This window comes from Aspergillus melleus (genome assembly GCF_016097325.1).
Source record: "Aspergillus melleus strain CBS 546.65 chromosome Unknown contig3, whole genome shotgun sequence".
NCBI lineage: Eukaryota > Fungi > Ascomycota > Eurotiomycetes > Eurotiales > Aspergillaceae > Aspergillus > Aspergillus melleus.
The window spans coordinates 4,155,296-4,176,158 of record NW_025763372.1 but is presented as its reverse complement, the minus strand read 5'-3'; the positions used below and the strand labels follow the sequence as shown (position 1 = coordinate 4,176,158).

General features: G+C 51.5%; 6 protein-coding genes across 6 annotated transcripts; 4 read left to right on the top strand and 2 right to left on the bottom strand.

The window, feature by feature from the left end:
* Positions 1–154: 154 nt before the first annotated feature.
* On the top strand, positions 155–1,525 carry BAT2 (branched-chain amino acid aminotransferase, cytosolic; the record flags this gene model as incomplete). Its single annotated transcript, XM_046088249.1, has 3 exons — positions 155–386; positions 458–1,454; positions 1,513–1,525. The coding sequence occupies 3 exons, from the start codon at positions 155–157 to the stop codon at positions 1,523–1,525; spliced, it is 1,242 nt and encodes a 413-aa protein (XP_045944219.1).
* A 120-nt stretch (positions 1,526–1,645) lies between these two features.
* Positions 1,646–2,074, top strand: LDX57_006537 (uncharacterized protein; the record flags this gene model as incomplete). Its single annotated transcript, XM_046088248.1, has 1 exon — positions 1,646–2,074. One exon carries the CDS (start codon positions 1,646–1,648, stop codon positions 2,072–2,074), a length of 429 nt encoding a protein of 142 aa, XP_045944218.1.
* A 6,560-nt stretch (positions 2,075–8,634) lies between these two features.
* On the top strand, positions 8,635–9,652 carry LDX57_006536 (uncharacterized protein; the record flags this gene model as incomplete). Its single annotated transcript, XM_046088247.1, has 3 exons — positions 8,635–8,809; positions 8,875–9,449; positions 9,518–9,652. 3 exons carry the CDS (start codon positions 8,635–8,637, stop codon positions 9,650–9,652), a joined length of 885 nt encoding a protein of 294 aa, XP_045944217.1.
* A 4,459-nt stretch (positions 9,653–14,111) lies between these two features.
* On the bottom strand, positions 14,112–15,182 carry CKB1 (casein kinase II subunit beta; the record flags this gene model as incomplete). Its single annotated transcript, XM_046088246.1, has 1 exon — positions 14,112–15,182. One exon carries the CDS (start codon positions 15,180–15,182, stop codon positions 14,112–14,114), a length of 1,071 nt encoding a protein of 356 aa, XP_045944216.1.
* Positions 15,183–16,148: 966 nt separating this feature from the next.
* On the bottom strand, positions 16,149–18,722 carry LDX57_006534 (transcription factor domain-containing protein; the record flags this gene model as incomplete). Its single annotated transcript, XM_046088245.1, has 6 exons — positions 16,149–17,111; positions 17,165–17,416; positions 17,467–18,205; positions 18,278–18,323; positions 18,408–18,484; positions 18,565–18,722. The coding sequence occupies 6 exons, from the start codon at positions 18,720–18,722 to the stop codon at positions 16,149–16,151; spliced, it is 2,235 nt and encodes a 744-aa protein (XP_045944215.1).
* Positions 18,723–19,253: 531 nt separating this feature from the next.
* LDX57_006533 (putative JmjC domain protein) lies at positions 19,254–20,268 on the top strand (the record flags this gene model as incomplete). Its single annotated transcript, XM_046088244.1, has 2 exons — positions 19,254–20,198; positions 20,248–20,268. 2 exons carry the CDS (start codon positions 19,254–19,256, stop codon positions 20,266–20,268), a joined length of 966 nt encoding a protein of 321 aa, XP_045944214.1.
* Positions 20,269–20,863: the final 595 nt, after the last annotated feature.

Below are 20,863 nucleotides of genomic sequence, written 5' to 3'. Positions count from 1 at the left end.
GAGTCACCGATCATCAACCTTAAAAGTCCGCTGTCCGCGAGTTCATCGCCTTTCACCTCCCTCAATTCTGCCTGTCTACGCCTTAAGAATCCGGTTTATATTGCCTCGACGACCTTCTTCTCGGATGAGAACTGACAACATATTGTTCTCGGCCATGAAATCCCTTCTTCATTTGACTCGCCGCAGGGCGTTGCATAGCTTTGCCGCCCCGCGTGCCTTGCCAATCCAGTCCTCTGCCAGACTATGCCAGCGGAACTTCAGTGCCTCTGCGGCCGCTGCGTCGCAATTAGCTGGCCTCGACCCTGCCAAACTCGCCGTCACGAAAACGACCACGCCGAAAGAATTGACGGCGGCCAAAGACCTTGTATTCGGAAAGACTTTCACCGGTTTGACCCCCTGTCGACCTCTGCTCTGCTGTCGATACTCGATAGTCACTGACGCATTGGGAACGTTCTAGATCATATGCTCTCCATTGAGTGGTCCGCGGACAAAGGCTGGCACACTCCCCAGATTGTACCTTACCAGAACCTAAGCTTGGACCCCTCGGCATGCGTGTTTCACTACGCCTTCGAGTGCTTCGAGGGCATGAAGGCATACAAGGACAGCAAAGGTCAAATTCGCCTGTTTCGCCCGGATAAGAACATGGAGCGGTTTAACAAGTCTTCGTCGCGCATTGCTTTACCCACCGTCGACGGCGAAGCTTTGACCAAGTTGATCGGAGAGTTTGTGAATCTGGACAGTCGATTCATTCCCGACGCTCGGGGATACTCGCTCTACCTCCGGCCCACCATGATTGGTACGCAGAAAACCCTTGGCGTCGGACCCCCCGGGTCTGCTCTTTTGTTTGTGATCGCAAGTCCAGTTGGTCCTTACTACCCCACCGGATTCAAGGCGATCTCCTTGGAGGCCACCGACTATGCCGTCCGAGCCTGGCCCGGCGGCGTTGGTGACAAGAAATTGGGTGCCAACTACGCCCCCTGCGTTCTGCCTCAGCTGAATGCCGCCTCGAGGGGCTTCCAGCAAAACTTGTGGCTCTTCGGGGAGGAAGAATACGTGACGGAGGTCGGTACCATGAACCTCTTCGTTGCGTTGAAAAACAAGGAGACGGGACAGAAAGAGCTGGTTACTGCACCTTTGGATGGAACGATTCTCGAGGGTGTCACCCGAGACTCCGTTCTCGAGCTCGCCCGTGAGCGACTCGTGCCGAAGGGCTGGACCGTGTCTGAGCGCAAGATCAGAATGTCGGAGGTTGCCGAAGCGGCTGACGAGGGACGACTTGTCGAAGTGTTTGGCTCTGGTACTGCGGCTATCGTGAGTCCCGTGCGGTCTATCAGCTACCGGGGTAAGTCGGTGGACTGCGGGTTGAAGGAAAACGAAGAAGCTGGTGAGATCGCTCTCCAGATGAAGAACTGGATCGAGGGAATCCAGTACGGTGATGAGGACCATCACTGGAGGTGAGTTGTGCCTGTATCCTCGTCCGCTCTGAGTCACTTGCGCTAACTGTCTTATTAGTTATGTTCTGTGAACGACTAACCTACCCAATGGGGAGGTCAGTCGGCATTGATTTTCCTGTTGTGGATTTTAGAGTAAAAGAGGGTGGTTATCTTCGTTTCTCGGTCATTTTGTTTACTACCCGTGATGTTACATGAGCGCCGCTGTTACAGACGTGGCATGGAGTGTGTCACTCAATCCATTCATATACATTGGAACATTCTTGATTCTGTTTGTTCAGTTTGGCTATTCCGGGAAGGCGCGAGTTGTGGGACGACTCGATCGCCTGGAAGTCCCGGGCGTCTTGGTGTTGACCGCCAGCGGCCGGGCAGCGCGGCCTAGTAGTATCGACAGAAAGCAGCACTTGCAAGAGTGGATTTGGATTTACATTGTCCAGATTTACCCTAGACTTAGTCGGGAGTCTGGTGACCCCGACTCTCCCGTTCGGAAGCGAATAGCAAATCTAGTACTCATGTCACCGTCGATTCTTCCATGTCCTCTGCAAACCCATATTCTACGTACTATCCAAGATGTCCAACAACCAAGAACGAAAAACATCAAGGCAGTACAATCTACGAGGTAGGCTGATCTGCTGGGCAGTGCAACCGAAGGAGGTTGATTAGGGTATTCATATCGTCATAGAAATCAGAAACCCACGCAATCGTCGTTGGCCGACATGAATTCTGCCTAGCAAAGACGCAAGACGAGAAGGCAGACCAACTTAGGCCCCAGGCCATACGCTCCATACTGCCAAACAACCTGCATTAGATTCTCCAAAACTTCCTCATGGTGCGCTCTGCACGGGGCACTTGGGGCCAAATCAGTTTCAGGTCGGAGGCTGGTAGCTGCGCTGCAGAACTCCCCGTACGATATGTGCATGCTGTTACTGTTAGTTAGCTGTACGGAGCCCGAGTAGACTTCGTAGACCGTAGTTCACTTGGGTACTCCACAGTAGGTGTTTAATATCATCATTCTATTTGTGTGGATTGTTTTTCGGCCCCTTCGACAATCAAGCGGGAAGCGATCGAGCAAAATGACAACCATTCAATTCGTCGGGGGCGGGACGGGAACGATCAAAATGTTCATTTATTGATTAGTTTACCCATTAACTCCGTATACTCCGTAGTTAGTATTCACTGTCATTTCATTCAATACGTGGATAGTGGTCCAGTGGATTCCCCCCTAAGAAGAACTAAAATGTTGATCCCGGCCGGATGATCAAGGCTGTGTCAGTTGCCAGTGTGGGCCCTTGGAATACGACCAAGTGACAAAAAAAAAAAAAGGCCTGAAACAATGCACGCAACTTGACTCACCTCCTTTTTTTTTTGCGGGTGAGCCGCAATGCTCCTCCCCCCCTCCTCATGGTGCAATCATCCGCCTTAGGGATCCAATGATGGTGCCATGATCTGAACCCATTTCCACGTTATGTTATGACATCCCCACCCAGTTTAGAACGGAGATCGGGTTTTAGGGTGTCCGTTTTGTCCGAGCGCTATCACCGTCGCTTCCGACTAAACAGGAAAAACAGTTGCCTACTAGGTACTAGACCATCTGCATGGGCTATCATGGATGCAACTGACCGGAGTACAGTAGATGGATTTGTTTTTCTCCCAGAGTCCAAGCCCCAAGGAGGGAAACTACACGCCGTACGGCTGCAGGCTTGGTCACCGCGTAACGCACCACGCTAAGGCACCTGAGGCTCTTGGGATCCTGCAGCTGAACAGGGAATGGTTTGCATGGAGGTTCTTGCAGCTGTAGTGTCTTTGTTACTATTGTTATCACCCGTACAGTATTGTAATTGTTTCAGTACTTTGGAAGAGAGGGATGTCCTGAGCTCATGGGAGTGAGTATATAGAACGTGCAGTTTGATAGAAGAACGCGACGTCAAGTATCATATAGGTAGTTAGTTGCTCTATGCTGGCTAAATAATTCAAAACTCTTCAGACTTCACTTACCACAATACGGCAGGGGCTGGCTCTCTCTCTCGCGTTTCTGCCACAACTGCCTAAATTCCAGATTAGGAATATGGTGTTATTTAGTAGACAAGCCACCCAGGGAGCCATATCTCTTCAGAGGCAGAGTAGAACGCCCGACCGCTTTGACCGCTGTGGCTTCGTCCGCTGGGACTGAAGTCCCGGTCCTTATCGATTCCAAATACCCAAGGCCAGCAAATAAGGCCACCGGAGAGGCCGGATAAGCATGGAGACGGGAAGTCCTAGTGAGTGAGCACCGCCATGAAAGGCAGTTCAAAAGTAAGATGTTTAATTGATATCAGATTAGGCGGAGTGAGATGTTCGTCAAGGTGTACTCAACTACACAGTAGACGGAGGGTATCGGAGGTGAAGTACTCCCATAGCAGGTTCCGTGTCTATCAGTCTGTCAGGTGGGACTCGATCCCGCCAGACCCGACCGAATCCCAAGTAGCGAAAAATAGAAATGTCGAGACTCGCAGACTCGAAAACCCGGCGGCTCAAAAAGAAGCCAAGCCATGTTTCCCGTCCACCACCTGCCGTCAGCCAGCAAGTCTGACCACGTGTGTGTGTGTGTGTGTGTGCCCCGTAAACTAACTACCCCATACCGTCTCCGCGGCTGAAATCCGTAATCTTCTGGAATGCGTTCCACAGCTCGGTTCGCAAAAATTTACGCAGGAGGAATAGCGGCTCCTCGGGGTCGACTTGCGGGTATGCTGCCTCCCCCATCATGACACCATGGAACGATGTTGGTCCCACAACAGTTACGTTCTCTTTTTAGGTATTGTTTCTCTCTTTTAGATCTTTCTTTTACGTTTTCCATCTTTGGTTCACCACCTAGGTTGGTGACGGTATACATTCCTCGTCAGACCTACACCGTACAGTAAGTACACCGTACTGCAGATCCAAGCATGGGAGCAATAGGGATATTATCACCGGCACTAACTAAGGAATTACGCCCACCATCATTCCTCGGGGGCCAAATGCTTCCAGATGTTTGCTAGAATGTTCGAGGAGCCCGTGAGATACGCCTTGTCCAATGATAATAGACACCCAAGGGGGAGTCATGCCGGGCAAACCAAACCAGCGGGGACCAAGCCCGCCAGCGGACCTGAGACCAAATTAGATGATTACTGTGCACCATGCAGAGATGAGCTGGTTTCTGCACGCGGGCATGAGTGTGCATACTTTAGTCTCCCAAAGTAGTGTGGTATGTAATTTTCGGACCGTGGGGCCCAAACGGGGTATAACTGCGGAACGCTCATACGAGATAGGGTTACATGGGTGATCCAGAGGTTGCGAACTGGAGGAGGATGTGTGCCCAGGCCAAGAGAACACAGCCAGGATCAACAAGACGTCCCTCCCCCCGTCCAAACCGGTGATTGGCATGAGGACCCGAGGAGTCACACCAAGCCAGCACTGGCCAATGGACGAACCTTTCTTCAGCCCTACACATGGGGGGCCTTGCCGCCTTGGGCCAGCATTGCCCCTTTCAGTTAGTGCAACTGCCCGGTGTTCAGCAGAAGATCGTATTATAAATCATGCCATGAGGGACATGTACCGGTATTTGAGCCTCAAGCCTAATTTTAAATTAATTAAATCAGTTAATCAATAGACAATAATAATAGAAAAAGCCACAGATTAAGACGGGAAAAAAAAAAAAAAAAAAAAAGAAAGAAAGGCGAGAAAAGAAAAAAGAAAAAAAAAGCGTCTCGGGATTCCGAGTGCCAGCCAGACACTGTCATGGTGACATCCACTTACTCTTTCCCATCCCTGCAAGGGGGAAGGGAGGGAACATCAGAGTACTCCGTAGTTCGGTCACCATCTTTTCTAATAATTACAGACTTCTTCAAGAGCAGTGTCCTAATCAGGCAAGAGTCTTGATCGTTCTAACTGGTTTCATGTTATAGCACAGCATGTTGGCCTCGTAGCCCCCTTATCCCAGCCAGGGTGCCTGGAATGTTGGGTCAAGGGTGGGTGGGGGCCCTGCTTTCTTTTTATCATGTTGATTTGTTGTACGGAATACGTCATGTTATTGATAATTTATTCTTTTTTCTTTTTACCCAAAGGGGGGAGGGAAAGTAAGGAGATGAATGGATGAAGGGAAATGATAGCAAGGCTGGAGTGGAGGATGTTGTGCCAGGTGCCCTTTAGGCTCTTTTGGTTTCCCTGGAGCGCATGTCAGATGACTTATCGGGTCCACCGGTCGTCCGGCCCCGCAAAGGTAGAGAGAGAATCTCGGTTAGTAGTTGCAAATCAAAAAGGTCGTCGGGTCAGGATTCTTCAAGACAGGTTCGATCTGAGGAATTACGAGAGAAGGATTGATTCGAATAAACTAATCAGTAATCACAGCTGCCATCAAAGCCTACCCATCCATTTGGAGACAGGTGAGATCTTTATCCTCTAGTGTGTTGCCAAGATCAAGGGGTGCAACGTGGCCGAAGTCGAGACCGTGCACCTTCCGCCGCTCACTTTCCAGCCGCTTCCTCATGGAATTGTCTTTTTTGAATTCCCATGCGCAGACGACGGGCGCAGGACGGAAGCCAGTTAGATGGCCCGCTTCCATCCCGTCGTGAATTGGGGAATCGGGATCGAGGGATGTGACGCTGGAGGGCTGGACACCCTCTCAGTGAGGTTGGTAACACCAAGTACTAACGCTAACCCCCAAAGCGCTTGTTATCGCGAGGAAGGGATTTGCTTGGAGGATAAAAATATAGCGATGTAGACCCAAAGTCTATTCGATTCATAACATGTGACGCTCCCCTCGCAACCGGTACCTTGAAGAGATCCATGGATACATACCCACCATGCTACCGTCGCTACTTTTACCTCCTTTGCGTCGAGATAGCATTAGGTACTTTGTACTACCCAGGTATGTACGGATACCTGGTACACTAAAACAAATTGCTCAGTCTAGACTCTACCTAGTAGGTACCTAGCCTAGTACGGAAAATATACTGCTAGTACTAAACTACTAATGCCACGGCTGGGCGGCTGGAGCCGAGACCCAAAGGCACTCTCCGCTCTGGGCTCCGTGCAAGTGGAATGTTCAATGTGTCAATGTGACAATGGCCCCCTCCAATCAACCATATCACAATAGGGGCACCCTGATAATGATAGCCCAGGCGTCCGGTATAGATTGACCCGAATGGGGGATGCGTGTACTCCGTACTAAATAAATAATGGTGACACAGCCTGATCACTGACTCAACTGAGGTCTACGGTAAACCTGCTCGGACATACTGATGCAGATCGCCGAATGACCAGCATAGGCATCAAAAAATCAACAAAGAAGGTAGACTCTATCGCCAAACCGGAAGGCCAGGAGGACTGGTACTGTACCACCAACAAAACCCCCGGGGCAAGAGTCACGACGACGCACTAAAGACGAAATTCAGCCCCCTCCTTGCAGCAACATCCTGTCAAGCCACGCACCCATTTCTGGCCTGTTTCATGCCTGCCGATGGCCATTGGCTCCCTCGTTTGTTTTTTCCTTGGGAAATCAAACCAACTGGGATCCACTTTCAACAGCAGTCAAGAGCAACTCCGAACATCCATGCTCGTCCGGTCCGGTCTGTCTTTCCCCCTCTTTCCCCCCACACACACCTCGTGCAAGGTCAACCATTCATACCAGCAAGGGGCCTAATGTATGATCACGATCCATCTGCTTTCTTTTTTCAATCTCTCTGTCCCCGCGCTATCCCCTTTTCTGCCTGAATTCGACCGGCTTGGGAGGCAACTAGAAACGCTATCCACCGATTTGGAAAATGCCCGGTGCTGCACTGCAGATGTTTCAACCCTTTGCCTGCAAGGTGAGGAATTCAGCCCATCATTGGCTTGCATCGTTTATACCATTTTGGGCAATCTGTTCTTCTTGGAGTCCTCCACGGGACACCAGCAGGAAATTAAACCTAGAGGGCCAAAAATACAGGTTCGAGGGGGCGCAAAACGACGGTCGAGGGAGCCAGATCGTTCTGGCCAGGTCAAGGGAACCTGGCCTTGTAGGCTTGTACGACGCACTGCGTAGGCTCTTCGACTTCAGAAGTCTGTCTGGGTGTAGGCAGAGCTATCGAATCTTAAAGCTGGGTGATTCATGGTAGGCATTCACTATTGATCATCATCAATCATCAAGAGTAGACACACATATAGCACGTCGCTGCACCGAGCTAGCCGGCGGGAACCATATGGTAACCGACTCCGGGCTGTTGGCTCAGCACTGCCTGGTCCGCTCCCTGCTTGCTTTTTTTTTTTTCTATCATTTTTATTTATTATTTATTTATTCATTTTTGACTTACAACCAGAGCGTATTTTATTTTACGCAGGACATGCTCGCTCTTTCTCGGCCATCGGGGTCCGTTCGACAGCCTCACATTCTGGGATTCCTTCAGCCCACACCGGGCATTAGTGACGCAGCCCTGCACATCGGCGCATCCATTCGGGAAAAGTTCCCTACCAACACATGGTTTTGCCATGCATACGCTGCGAGGCCCCAAGGCATCCACTTCCGTCCCCCCTTCGCCAAACAGTGATCTTCTGAGCAATTAAATCATAAATAGAAATAGAAATCGAAATCGAAATAGAGGAAGGTTCAAGATGATCAGAACTAACCTGAACTAGGAAAAATAAGAAATAAAAAATAAAAAATAAAATAAAAAATAAAATAAAAAAGAGAAAGGGAAATTCCAGAAACCCTGCTTCCGATTAAATACAAAGCCAACATTATCACATTAATACATTAATATATTAATTAAAATAATGGAATTCCTCGGAGCACGGAGTAGGACTGTTATCGCAACGGTTCACTCACTCGTCCGTCACATCGGAGACCGGGGCTTAGCAGGCATAAGCTACAGGCTCTCTCCAGCTGATCGACCAAGGCTCCGTTTTTGTTTTAAATACGGATTTCTGGCCCTCGTTTTAGCTTTCGTTTGATGGAGCGTGCTGATCATATTGACGGGTACCTAATCTACTTGGATCTAAATCTATATAGTCAACCTTCATCTCTCTTTCTCTCCTCTTGATTCCATCCACTTTTCCCATTCCTTCAACATACCTGTCCATCCTTCATCGATTTATTCGATCATATCCACTACTCTAAACCTTGCTCCAATACATTGATATCTTTGTCCTATCACCCTACTTCTACTCCCACCACCTCGGTTTGACTTTCAAGATGAACCGCTCCGCTGGTTACTCCTACCACCAATCTCCTAGCACTAGAAGCTCGTCGAGTCATGGCACGAGTAGTGCTTTCAGTCCAAACGCCAACCCTAACGAGGATTGGACCAAGATCTCAGATCTTGCCGAACGACGCCGCATCCAGAATCGCATTGCCCAGCGGAACTACCGTAAGTGGCACCTCTCAAAAGACCGTCTCTAGAAACGTGGATCTGACCATCGGTGGGTGCAACAGGCAAGAAGCTAAAGCGGCGCTTGGAGGATCTGGAGAAGCGGGCTGCCACGGCTTCGGTGTCTCCGGAACGGACCCTCGAGAAGCCAGAAGCACCCAAGACGGTGCACTCTACCAAGTCTCGTGCAAAGACGCAGCGCGCCCCCAAGTCCACGGCCGCGAATGCCCATACCCGCCACACCACGGAACGAGCTGCTCCCTATGACAGCTACTCAAGTCAGGAAGAGCGGGGGACCCTGTTCTCCCACCAGTGCACACGCCAGCTTTCCGCATCGCCGCCGCCGGTCTTCTCATACCCCTCGTATTCACACCTGGATCCCTACGGACAGTCGGGGTACGGGCAACCGCACCCATACCATTCCATCCACAGCTCCTACCATGATATGTCTGTCCACGGAGAATACGGAACGCCGGTGCCTTCAATCATTCCGGTTACGATGGCCAATGCGGGGCCCACCAAGAGACACCCAGCCTACTCCGACGAAGATATCATTAGTCCATTCAGCATGAGCTACGCGTCTATGGCCGGGATTGACTTGTGCCAGACTCCCCACCACCTTGCAGAGCCCAATATCCCGGTACATACCCTCCCCCACCGGACTGCTCGGAGCCTCCAAGCCAGCAAGCGCTAATGCCATGCCTTCAGATGCCACCGCTGTCGCAAGTGTACAGTGATGATCGCTCGTCGCCATCTACACCGGCCGAGCCATCAATCATGGCATGCCCTCTCACACCGGAATCAGGCCCATGCTCGCCCCATTCGTTTCCTCCGTTGCTGTGAGGAGCTGAAATGGTCTCCGGCGGGGCTCTATGCCTTGCGCGGTTACTGTTGATTATTATTTCTAATGATGACCGATACGATTATTGGTTACGGGCTTCTGACGGTTAAATGGGCCTATGTTTCTATTCTATTCTATTTTTGTTTGTTACCTCTGTGTTTGGACTACTTTCCACTCCTTGATTTTCATTTATTGTTATCGTGTTTGTTTCAATAGCTATTGGGCGAAGGAGAAGCGGGCAAAACACGGGCTAGCTGGGGTTATGGATGGGTGAATTTTTGGCGAGACCGATAGAAGCACTATTCCTACGGGCGTTTTGGCAGCGCTGGACCGAGGGTGTCCTTTTTTTTTTTTCTTTCTTTTTTCTGTTCTCTTTTTTATTTGTCTAGATTTCTCGAGCGATACAGACTCCAATCCATCAACCAAATCAAATCAAATCAATCAATAGGAAAGCCTCCTCCAACTACCCAGTTAGTTCATTATCGCGAAGGCATCGACAATTGGTTGGCCCCCAACCGGGTGGAACCTCGGGGGCCTGAAGTGAACGACGCTAGACAGGGAGCTCTGCAGTCGAGAGTCGCCTGGAGAATCGGCAAGATGGCTCGTGTACGGTGTATCGTCGTGCGCGACCAGAGTCCCACCGAGCTAACGAAGTGACTTCTTTAGCGATGCGAGTCGCTCTGCTCTCGACATACGGAGTAGTATTGAGTACGTACGGAGGAAGAGGAGACGAAAGAACAAGAAGCAGCACAGCTCCGTACTCCGCACGCGCGGGAGGAAAAACGGACCCCAATCGCCATCGTCGTCCCGACTGGAATTGGGGCGGATGTTGCGAAGGATCTCCAACCTGGACGAGAAGGCACTGACAACTGCACGTGTTTTGTTGCTGGTCTCCGGACTGAACTTGCCGGCGATCTTTTTCTTTCTTTCTTTTTTCTTTTTACTTTTCTTGTCTTTCTTCGTTTCTTCCTGTTTCTTCCTTTTCTTGACAGGCTGACTCAATATGAGTAATTCTCAACGAATATTAATCTCTAATATACTCCCCTAACTATAAGACAAGGTAAAGGATGGCCGGGACGATCCGCCGTTGCCAGTCGATGCTTCCGGTGAAACCTTCCATCCTCCTATTCGTGGATTTTCTTCCTCGACATGGTCAACAAACCCTTAACCATTCCTCTTTCGTTACGATCATTAATCAACAATGATCGATCTTCGAGTCTGTAATCGCCGTCGCCATCGCCATCGCCATCACCATCACCATCACCATCACTATCACCGTCACCGTCACTATCGATGCCTGCAGTGGGGCTCTGCATCGAGGAAGACCTCTAACGAACCTCTGGCCGTCTAGAGCCCAGGATATTCCTAGATTAGAGCCCGCACGAGTTAGACCGTACGAGCTGCGCCTCCACCAAGCTGGCATGACGTGGTACCGTGCATGATCATTCGACGACCGCCTGCAGGCCCTGGCCCGGGAGCCGCCTTTAGCCTGTCGACTATTGACCATGTGTGACCCGGACGAGGTTCACTTGCTGCAAATCCTGTCCTAAAGAATAGAGTCCTACTCCGTACGGAGCACCCAGACCTGCGACTCCGTACCGGTACTTTGAGGGGAGGCGATGCGAAGAGGTTTCAAAGCCTTCTTGCCCCTCTCAGTATAGACCGTCGTTCAACTGTCTTACTTGACCTTATCTCTGTTAATTGTTTCCTTCCCACCCCACTTCCTGAGTCATTCGGGATTAAAAGGTGTTTACGGAGTATGGCCGAGTTCAGCCTCCCGGGATGGATTTCATGGATTGGAACTAACTGATTTGGTTACCCCCCTCTGTTATTAATCTAATCAATTACGTCTTTGTCTTTTTTTTTTCTTCTTTCTAGCATTTGGAGAGGGGTTTCTTCGTGGGCGTATCGCTTCCAGGGTTGGGTTGGGTAACACTAACAGCTAACAAACCGTCGGTTTCCCTTTTAGTCTAGACTCCTCAGTGCGGACTTTCCTCCCATCCATGGATCCCTCTTCCATTCGAGCCCCAGAGATTGGGTCCTTAGCGGGGGAGCCAATGTCCGTCGCGCTGGCGGTCCTCCCGGCCTAGGAAGCGGGTATGCTCTTCCAGAGCCAGATCAACAGCGAGCGGGCCAATGACGGGCGGAGGTCAGAAAACTGAATGCTGACAATCGGCTGCGTGTGGAGGGGAGGGGAATGGTTGGCCCCTGGGTCCAACCGTCCAACATTCCACTTCCATCCCATCGTCGAGGGGCGTGCCGTTTGCTGGCACTAGCTGGGCGCCTAAAGGCTAAACATCACCAGTCCATGTGGCGACTCATTCCTACGGTAATTAATCTAGTCGCTAGTCTCTCCCTCTAGTCACCATCCGGCCTCCAACGTTGCACTCTCCCCAGACACAAGAATATGGTCGGACCCGGAGATATCGCTCAATAAACTAAAGCTCGGCCATTCATCTCGGTAGCCTTGGTGATACCTGCCGGATTGACCAGAAGCTCGTATCCGCCGGGCGTCGATTTCTTGTGCAGTAGCCTGGCATGTCGGCGCTGGGCTTGGATTCGTGAAGTAAGGTTGCACACACACGCGGCTCAATCAAGCCAATGATCGCGTCCAATACCGGCGAAATCCGAGAGACACAAGTATTTGAGGAGGTTGCATTCTGATCCCCATGCAAAGTTGATGGCGATATGGTTGTTCTATCGCCGTTGGAAGGGAAAAATGTCGCAATATTGACGGATACGAAGGCACCACCCCTGCAAGGAATGACAGAAATGAATTAATCAATCTTGGATCCCGACGGTCCATTGACGTGAGTCTATCGTCGGTCTTGGCCCCCTTGGTTGTTTTTCTTTGTCTTGCCTTGCTTTTCCTCCGTACTCAATGCCCCTGTATTTTATCTTGATCTTGATTTTTGTTTCCTTTAATTTCCGGCTTCCGTGATTCGAATATTTTTTTATCCCAAAATCGCTAAAATTAAATGAAAGGATGTGTCCGTGAGTTCTGAAGATTACGGTCCATCACTTCACCACGTGCGAGGGTCATTAGTGCTGATACCGTTCATCTTTCCTGAAGCCCAGCTATTAGTGCGTCTTTAGTCCTTGGGACTTGCAGTGGCCTGTTTCAGCAATCAAAGGATGGCATGGTTGGGTGTCAGAGTGATTGTTTGTCACCGTCACTCACCTGCTCGTCCTTTTTTTTTCTCCATCGGGCCCCATGGCATCCCACCCAGTCCAGATCCCACGGATAAATTCGCCCATTCCAACACATCCGTGAGATGCAAGTCTACATGAAGGAAACTAACATCTCACCCTCTGCAGCTCACCAATGAAGGGCGACTGGTTTTCACCTCCCGGTGATTGACCGCTAGCACCAGCCTCTCAGAAGCTTCGCGCGATACGTCGTCATTCGTGGGTTAATAAGCTGAATTCGGTATCTACCGTCCATGGTGTCGATGAACACACAAAGGCGGTTGGTTGTCTGGGGTTCGTGGTCGAGGGCTACCTTCTAATTGATAATGACTGCCCTTGGCTTCACGGAGCTGCCGTCGATGTGTTGGAAGAGTAACACCAACATCGAGCGAACTACGGGCGTTGCTACGTACTGACTCTACAGTGTGAGGCCAATGTGATTCTCATTCGTTCATTTGTACGGCAAGAGATCCGCGAAGGGCCATTCTCATCTCCTTTCTCTTTTAGCCCGATGGAATATACGAAAAGATATCATCTCGTCCAGTGAGGATCGATTCTAGGCGTAGACCTGCTCTGGCCCGTGGTCGGAATTGGCAGGTTTGGATAGAGTCACATTCAGACAAAGCAATTGATCGGAGATTTGTCTCGATATCGCCACATGCGATCAAGTAAATTCTACCCACTAGTCAGTAGTGTCGAACACATTCTCATCTCGAATATCTTTCAAAGATGCCCTCGATCGAAGCTTTATAATCTATACGATCAAACCCGCAGGCACTTTAGTATCTGAATAAGTTCAATTCCATGAATTCCTCCTTAACTGTACTCAAACTTGAATCTGTACGCCAGGAAGACGAAAAAGCTCGACTCAACGACGCCTCGATGCAGCTTTGAAAAAAAGAAAAGAACAGGAAATGTAAGAGAGATATTTCAAGTCGATCGGAGACAAGGAGACATGGGTTATGGAAAGATGAAACTAGGCGTAGTAGAACTGGGGAGACGAGGAAACGAGACCATGAATGAGAAGAAACGAATTCAGTAGAAAGGAGAAATAGACGGGACAGGATGAAGGACGAGAGAGGAGGAAAGAGAGAAAAAGGGAACAAGAAAAGAAGAAAGAGAAAAATAAAAGGAAATGCAGCTTGCTTCTTCATCTCCCAGTCACATCAATCAATCAAACACATTGCTTTCTCTTCAATTCGACCTAACCTAACGAGATCATTAAATTAAAGACCTGGAACAACAAAAAAAACATGTCATCACCTCGTTTAACTATGGTGCATCCGCTCCATTAATACTCATCTGATCAGGGTTGTATCGTCGTCGTCGCATCGGCGCCTTCTTTCTCTTTGCGATCGCCGCGTTCTGTGCACTTCCGCCAGCGGCGCCCATCTCGGTATCGCCCTCGTTGTCGGCCGATCCGTGGATAGACTCGTAGCGAGTCAGCTCGTCGAGCTCGGTGATGTCGGTCGGTTTCATTCGCAGCCACTTCATGCGGGGCCCCGACCGAGACCGTTCTGACACGCGGAATCCGTAGATTCGGGACTCGTAGACCTTGCCCTTGCCGAGGCCCGGGCTGAAGTTCACCGTCCGCATGCCGTTGATCTCCGCGGGCTGATTGGGAGGAGGCACTTCGGCCGACACCTGGTTGTTCAGGCTAGGCAAGGACGATCGGGGAGGTTGCATGGCCAGGGGGTTGTCCCATTGAGGTCTGATGTCCAGGTCGGGGAACGTCATGAAGAACAGACATCCGAACGTGGTGCCGAAGAAGGCCCCGTCCACGGAGTGGAATCGGCTGTTGGGCGGCGTGTACAGGTCCTGGCAGCTGGGGCAGAAGAGCTTCACGGTCTCCTGGCCGGGAGTATCGGAGCGGCCCACGGGCAGAACTTTGCAGCCGCTGCAGTTCACGCGAGGGCAGACGCCAAAGTGCTGCATTTCATACTTCTCGAGCATCTGCTGGATTCCGGGGCGCGAGGTGATGTAACGCTGGTGGATCAGTCCGTAAAGCAACTCGGCCGAGCTCTCGATGACGCTCAGATCACTGGCCACGCGCGTATGCCGGCGATCGTTGGCCCTTCGGTATCCAGGGGGCTTCTCGTCGCCCAGAATTTCGTCATCGTCATCCTCTTCCTCCTCTTCTTCCTCCTCGTCTTCATCCTCCTCCGGTTCCACGTCGAGGATCATCTCGAGGGCCTCTTTATACATGGGCACCTGCGATTGCAGACCCGTCAGGTTGAAGTCATCCTCGATGAAATCCTCCGACACTTCCGCGAAGAATTCATGGCCCATTAGGGAGCAGAACGAGGAGATCCATGACTCCGGGGCGCCTTCCGACGACGACATATCGAACGAGTCGGATGCGGATGACGAGGGCGTTGATTCAGACAGTTGACTCAGATCCAGCCTGTCTAGGCCGTCGGCCAACGCCGAACCTGTCTCTCTCGACACGTTGCCGAGATGGTGATGAAAACTGTTTCGATATGCTCTCGGAAAGAGACTGCGCGGGTTGCAGACCTGTACCGATTTCACGGGCGGTCCGATATATCAGCCTTGGAAGCTGCAGAAAGGGGCAGAATTAGTGGAAGCTTGTCGTAAGATGCACGATCGTCGGGATTTGTCGGGAACTGGGATGGAAAGCGATTGCGTCTATCCGGAAACCTGAGGGGTCATGACAAGGTGCGGGCCGGCGGGTTATTGTGCGATGATAAGAGGCGTTGGCGGAATAGCAATGGCCGTACAACGGTGACCGTCTTCAACGCGGCATCGAAATTACCGAAAAGCACGGTTTGCAAGCGACGAGCAAATTGCAGTTGGAGGTTATTTTGACAGAAGTGGGAAAGGTGGTGGTGCAGTGATCGATCGACGGAGTCGAGGGGTCTCCGAAATTAGGTTTCGTGGGGCGGTGGGAAAAAAGTGGCTGGTCCAGAGATGGGACGAATGGCGTCGCGCAGCAGGTGTTAAGGCACCGTTCGATGCAGAATGATCAGGGCAAGAAGGCGAAAAGGAGTGAATTCACAGGCGGTCCGTCACCAGTTGGGACAGGATGAGACAGAGAGAAAGCTGGAGACGAGGAAGAACGTCGAGCGAGGTTGCCGTTCCCCCCGTCACGTGTCCCGCCTTGGAGGAGGCCTGGATCTTCAGGCGCGTTCCATCTAGGCCTGGGGCATCACATCCACACAGATCTACACGAGAAGAACAGAGGCGGAGGAGGACCTGGTTCAGCAGATCCTGGCCAGCCCAGTAGGTATTATATAAGGCAAGACAAGTACCAAGTATGTATATACAGACAACATTAGAACCAAGCGCCCTTCAAAATAGATCTCGGATGACGCGAGCGAACTCCCCTTCATCCCCCAAAACGCCAGACAATCCTTCGCCCGTGTTTTGAATCTCTCCGTCGTGACCAACAAAATTGTGCATACCGTCGTGGCTCGCGTTGGGTGCAATGAAATTGCCGAATCCCCCAACGGCCTCGAATAGATTGGTGAGCTCCTGGCTCATTTGCAGTCCGTTCAACGGACTGTTCCCCAATTCCATCGCATTCACGGGCCCGTACATCGAGATGTCCTCGATTGGGTGACCGGCTAAGCCAGCCATAGCGACCGCTGCCGTCGAATGCGGATCGTTCGAGTCAGACCCGAATGGACGCACCAGCATGCCGAGTCGCTCGCCGATTTTGCGGAGCCCTTTGATGGTCTTCCACAATCGTTTCGACACGTACGATTTTGTACTGAAGCCATTGACCAGATCAAGCGCCATGTAGAACTCATCTCGCACTTGCCGGTTGAATTCATTCGGTGCATGGCACACGGCCAGGAAGAGAACAGCTAGCGCAGCGACAAGGAAGTAGTTGAAGGTGATCTGTTGGGTGCGGTAGATGTCAGAAGTCTGGTTCAGCCGCGTCAGTACGCGGACAGTGTCCTTGGCGACGTCGACCACCGTTTGGGCATGTCCTTTGTCCTCGGCGATACTGGCCGCTGAGTGAAGGATCGGACGATAGATGAGGATGCGAAGCTGGTTCATGCGAAGGTACACAAGCACCCGCAACCGTCGAAGTCCCCGACTAGCTGACTCGTGCTTGGGAGACTCCACGGGATAGAATTTGAGGGTGTCTGGCACCTGCTTGTACCACTGGAGAATTTGATAGTCCAGATAACCAATCTCGTCCCGTCGCACATCGGTCATCCCCTCCGAGCCTAGCCCGGAGTACCAGATCTTGGAGCTAATGCGGTTATACGAAACCATACACCTTAAGTAGGGCATGGATGCATCCTACTCCGGTCAACACGGCTGGTTTATATCTTGGTATCTCATTCAGAACTTACCGGCTCAGGTAGGCTGGGATCGATGTCCTCGTCTTGAATGACGAAGGGCAATCCAGTCCCGAAGCTCCAGCGCCTGTCCAGGGTGTAGATGGCCCAGAAGATGCGGACGATTTCCGGCCACTGCTCCTCATCCGGAAAAGATTTAGCCAGCGCGTCTCGTCGGTGTAGGCCCATCTCGAGACACATGCGCGCTGCAAGGCCGATGACGCGGTAGGCCATGGCATCGTCGTCGGTGTGGAAATGATACGTTGCCTAGCCGTCGTAGTCAGAACCTACTCACTACCAAGTTATGAAATACATACCGCCATCCCTAAAAGCTGGATTGACTTGATGTTCAGCGGCTCCCAAAGTTTAGCTTCGATGACGGGCTTCACGCTCAGATACAGACGCTGACCGAGGTCGCTCTGCCCGCCGCCCTCGACAATTAGTGTCGTCGCAATGATCATCTTCAAGATATTTGTGTTATCATCCTGAAGACCGTCCGATCCAGGAAGTCCCCGCTGGGCAAATCCAGTGCGGGTTGCGGCCTCCATGAATGTGTAAAGCAGGTTAACCTGACGGGTAACCTTGTCGATCTCTACGAGCGGATACATGATGCCAATTTCTTCTTCGTAGATCCGACAGAGACGCAGAGCATCCGCTCGATTGATGGCCCATATGGGATCCTTGGTCGGATGTATAGAGGGGACCAATGGAGCCACACGAGGAGGCGATCCGGCGGGCGTAGCATGCGCGGTGGTAAGGTCATCCGTGATGACCTCTTCTGCAGGGGCGATGCCCATGTTCTGCAGACTAGATCTTGCCACGTCAAAGTTGAAGGCAGAGCTCGTGGGCCCTTGGAACCGGGGGTGTCTTATGCGTGGTTTAGGCAGGCCAACTTGCATCGGGGTGAAGACCGATTGCGAGCCATCTCGGGAAAAGTTCTCGAGTCCTGGGGAGCCGAGAGAAGATCGTTGGGATCGGAGATCGTTGAGACTAGTAAAAAGGCTGTTGACCTGGTCTTGGAGAGCGGTGATTTGATCTTTCATCGACCGGAATTCCCTGTTGGTAGTGATGTGTATGTTAGCTTTCGGGACCGGAAACGGGCGAACAGATACCTGAAAGGAAACGCACTCGGAGTCCTTGAAATTGTTGTTGCAACAATTCGGCGCATATCGGCCTAGACTCGTGTTAATGACGATATATGTATATGCGAGGATGTACTCTCGGACGGAGAAAGCATCGCCAAAGGGGATTTGCGCACATTCAAGATTGAGATGCCCACAGCGCTGGCACGGCACTTGACCATTACACTTGATTTTGCGACGCTTGCATTCATTACTAAAAGGATTTCCATCAGTGGTCAGCGCCAATCTGCTCTGGATATCCCACACTCGGGGAATCTAGATCCGGGGTCATACCAGGCGATGGAGATGTAGCGATTCCGCTTGGAGCGCGTGTGGGTTCCGTTGGCCTGTTCCGCTTTCCTTTTGGCACTGTCACCAGCCTCGGCGGGATTTGGCTCGCCTGATAGCGGCCGGGACGGCGTCACGTCCACCTGAGGGGACTCTGAAGACATCGCGACGGATTCTTGGGGAGGAGAGAAGCGGAGTTGGAGCGGAAGGTGGCAGCGACAGGCGCGGAGAGATTCCTTTCCCTTTCCCGTCCGTCGACGGCCGCGCGGGGTTTTCCGTTTTCCCCAGACTTGGCGGGTCGATTGACGTTTATCGATCCAGCTTGTGTCCCAGAGATCGTGAGGTACTTCATTTTCCTTCGAAAAGAATCCTGATCAAGAACTGGTCACCCGGACAATGCGCGAGTATGCTAGAGGCCAGTTCTCGCGATCGGTTTGACAGCACAATCCCACCACCCCGGTCGGTTGACTGAACAGGTCGATTGTGCATTCATACCCTAGCCCTCCTTACAACCTCGCAAAAGGTTTCTCTTAGTCGGTTTACCTCCGTACGGACCATCAGAGCAGTGAGTTGCTTCATCGTTCGGCGCCCGGAGCTGGAGATTTCCCGACTCCCGACCGTTGCCGAGTTGCGCCCGGTTTTCTTCATTCCTTCGAGAACCAGGGACAGCAACATCTGCCAACGCCTTAGTTGGAATGCTTCACGTTAACTCGAGAGTCCGGACTCAATTATCATGTCTAGCCGCACGATCATCCCCCTCCGGACGAAGCTGGGTCACCACCCAGAGTAAGCCTCCCGTGTCTCGTTTCCGCCCTCTTGACATTCTCGACGACGTCAACGTGGACAGATTCCGCGAAAGATGCTTCGCCCCAGAACTGCCAATCGTCCTGCCACGCGGGAATTTTGATAACCTTCCGGCCGTAACGCGTTGGTTCCGATCATCCTCATCCTCGCCCTCAGCGTCGCAACTGAACACGGAATACTTGCAACAGCACGGTGGTGACGCTTTTGTCCCGCTGGAACTCACCCAATCTGTCCAGCAGGGGCAGCCGGGAGGCGGAGAGGTAGAATTCCGGAAATTCCATGCCCCTCTGAGTCTCTTCCTGGAGTGGATGCGTGCGGCGGAGACCCAATCGCCGACTGCACGTCTATATATGGCGCAATGCCAACTGCTCGATCTGCCGCAGACCCTGCGCGATGATTTTCCGGTACCCTCTGTCGTGTCACAAGCAGGCCGTGGCGACATCTACGACACCAACGTGTGGATCGGATATCCACCCACATATACACCCCTTCACCGCGACCCGAATCCGAACCTTTTCGTGCAGCTTGCGGGGCAGAAAGTTGTGCGACTGATCGCCCCCAATAAAGGCCAGACCGTGTTTGCGTCGGTGAGACGGGAGCTGGGAAGGAGCAGTGACCATGGCGCGGCAGCGTTCCGGGGAGAGGAAATGATGCAGGGCCAGGAAAGGACCTTACTCGAGGCGGCAGTTTGGGGTGATGGTATAACCACCTCGGGTCCGGAGTCGCGCGGGGACTGCGAAGGGTTCGAGGCGCGCCTGTCAGCCGGCGATGGGTTGTTTATTCCCAAAGGCTGGTGGCATAGCATTAAGGGTGTTGGAGAGGGAGTCACTGCCTCGGTGAGTCTGGAAGACACTGATACTTGGGCTCTTCTAATGGATCTTATAGGTCAATTGGTGGTTTCGATAATTAGTCCTCGAAGTCGGCAACTGGCAGCAGAATTGGCCAGTGGAATCTGCATTGCATCGGCTGATGAATTTCGTAGCGATTAAATAGAGCTCGGTTGGTTCGCGAGAGCTTGGGCTGAATGATTGACGATCAGGACGATTCCTTTCTGCGCTCTCTTGCAACAAATCTTGCCCTTATCCTCTGTCGCCACCCATATTACCATGCATATATTGCTAGCGTTACTAGATATACCCCCTTGAACGATGCGGATAACTATATTACATGCACTATTAGAATGTATAGTCCAGGGAAGATGAGACACCTGTTATGAACTCAAAGTACGAGCATTGAGAACATTAATTGCAGGCATTTCAGCCACTGCAATTGATGTCGGAATTTCAACTACAACATCGTATGAATCATCTCTCCAAGCTATCAATAGATCAATTGTAGTTGAACCAAAGACCAAATAACCAAACTCAAAGCATCCGCGCTAAACGACGATCGTTCTAGAATCCTCCGCCAAACCCACCGGAAGAGAACAAAAAAAAGACACCAGTCCCCCCAGCATTCAAATACGTCAATCAGTGAACCAAGAACCTCCGACCCCCTTCCA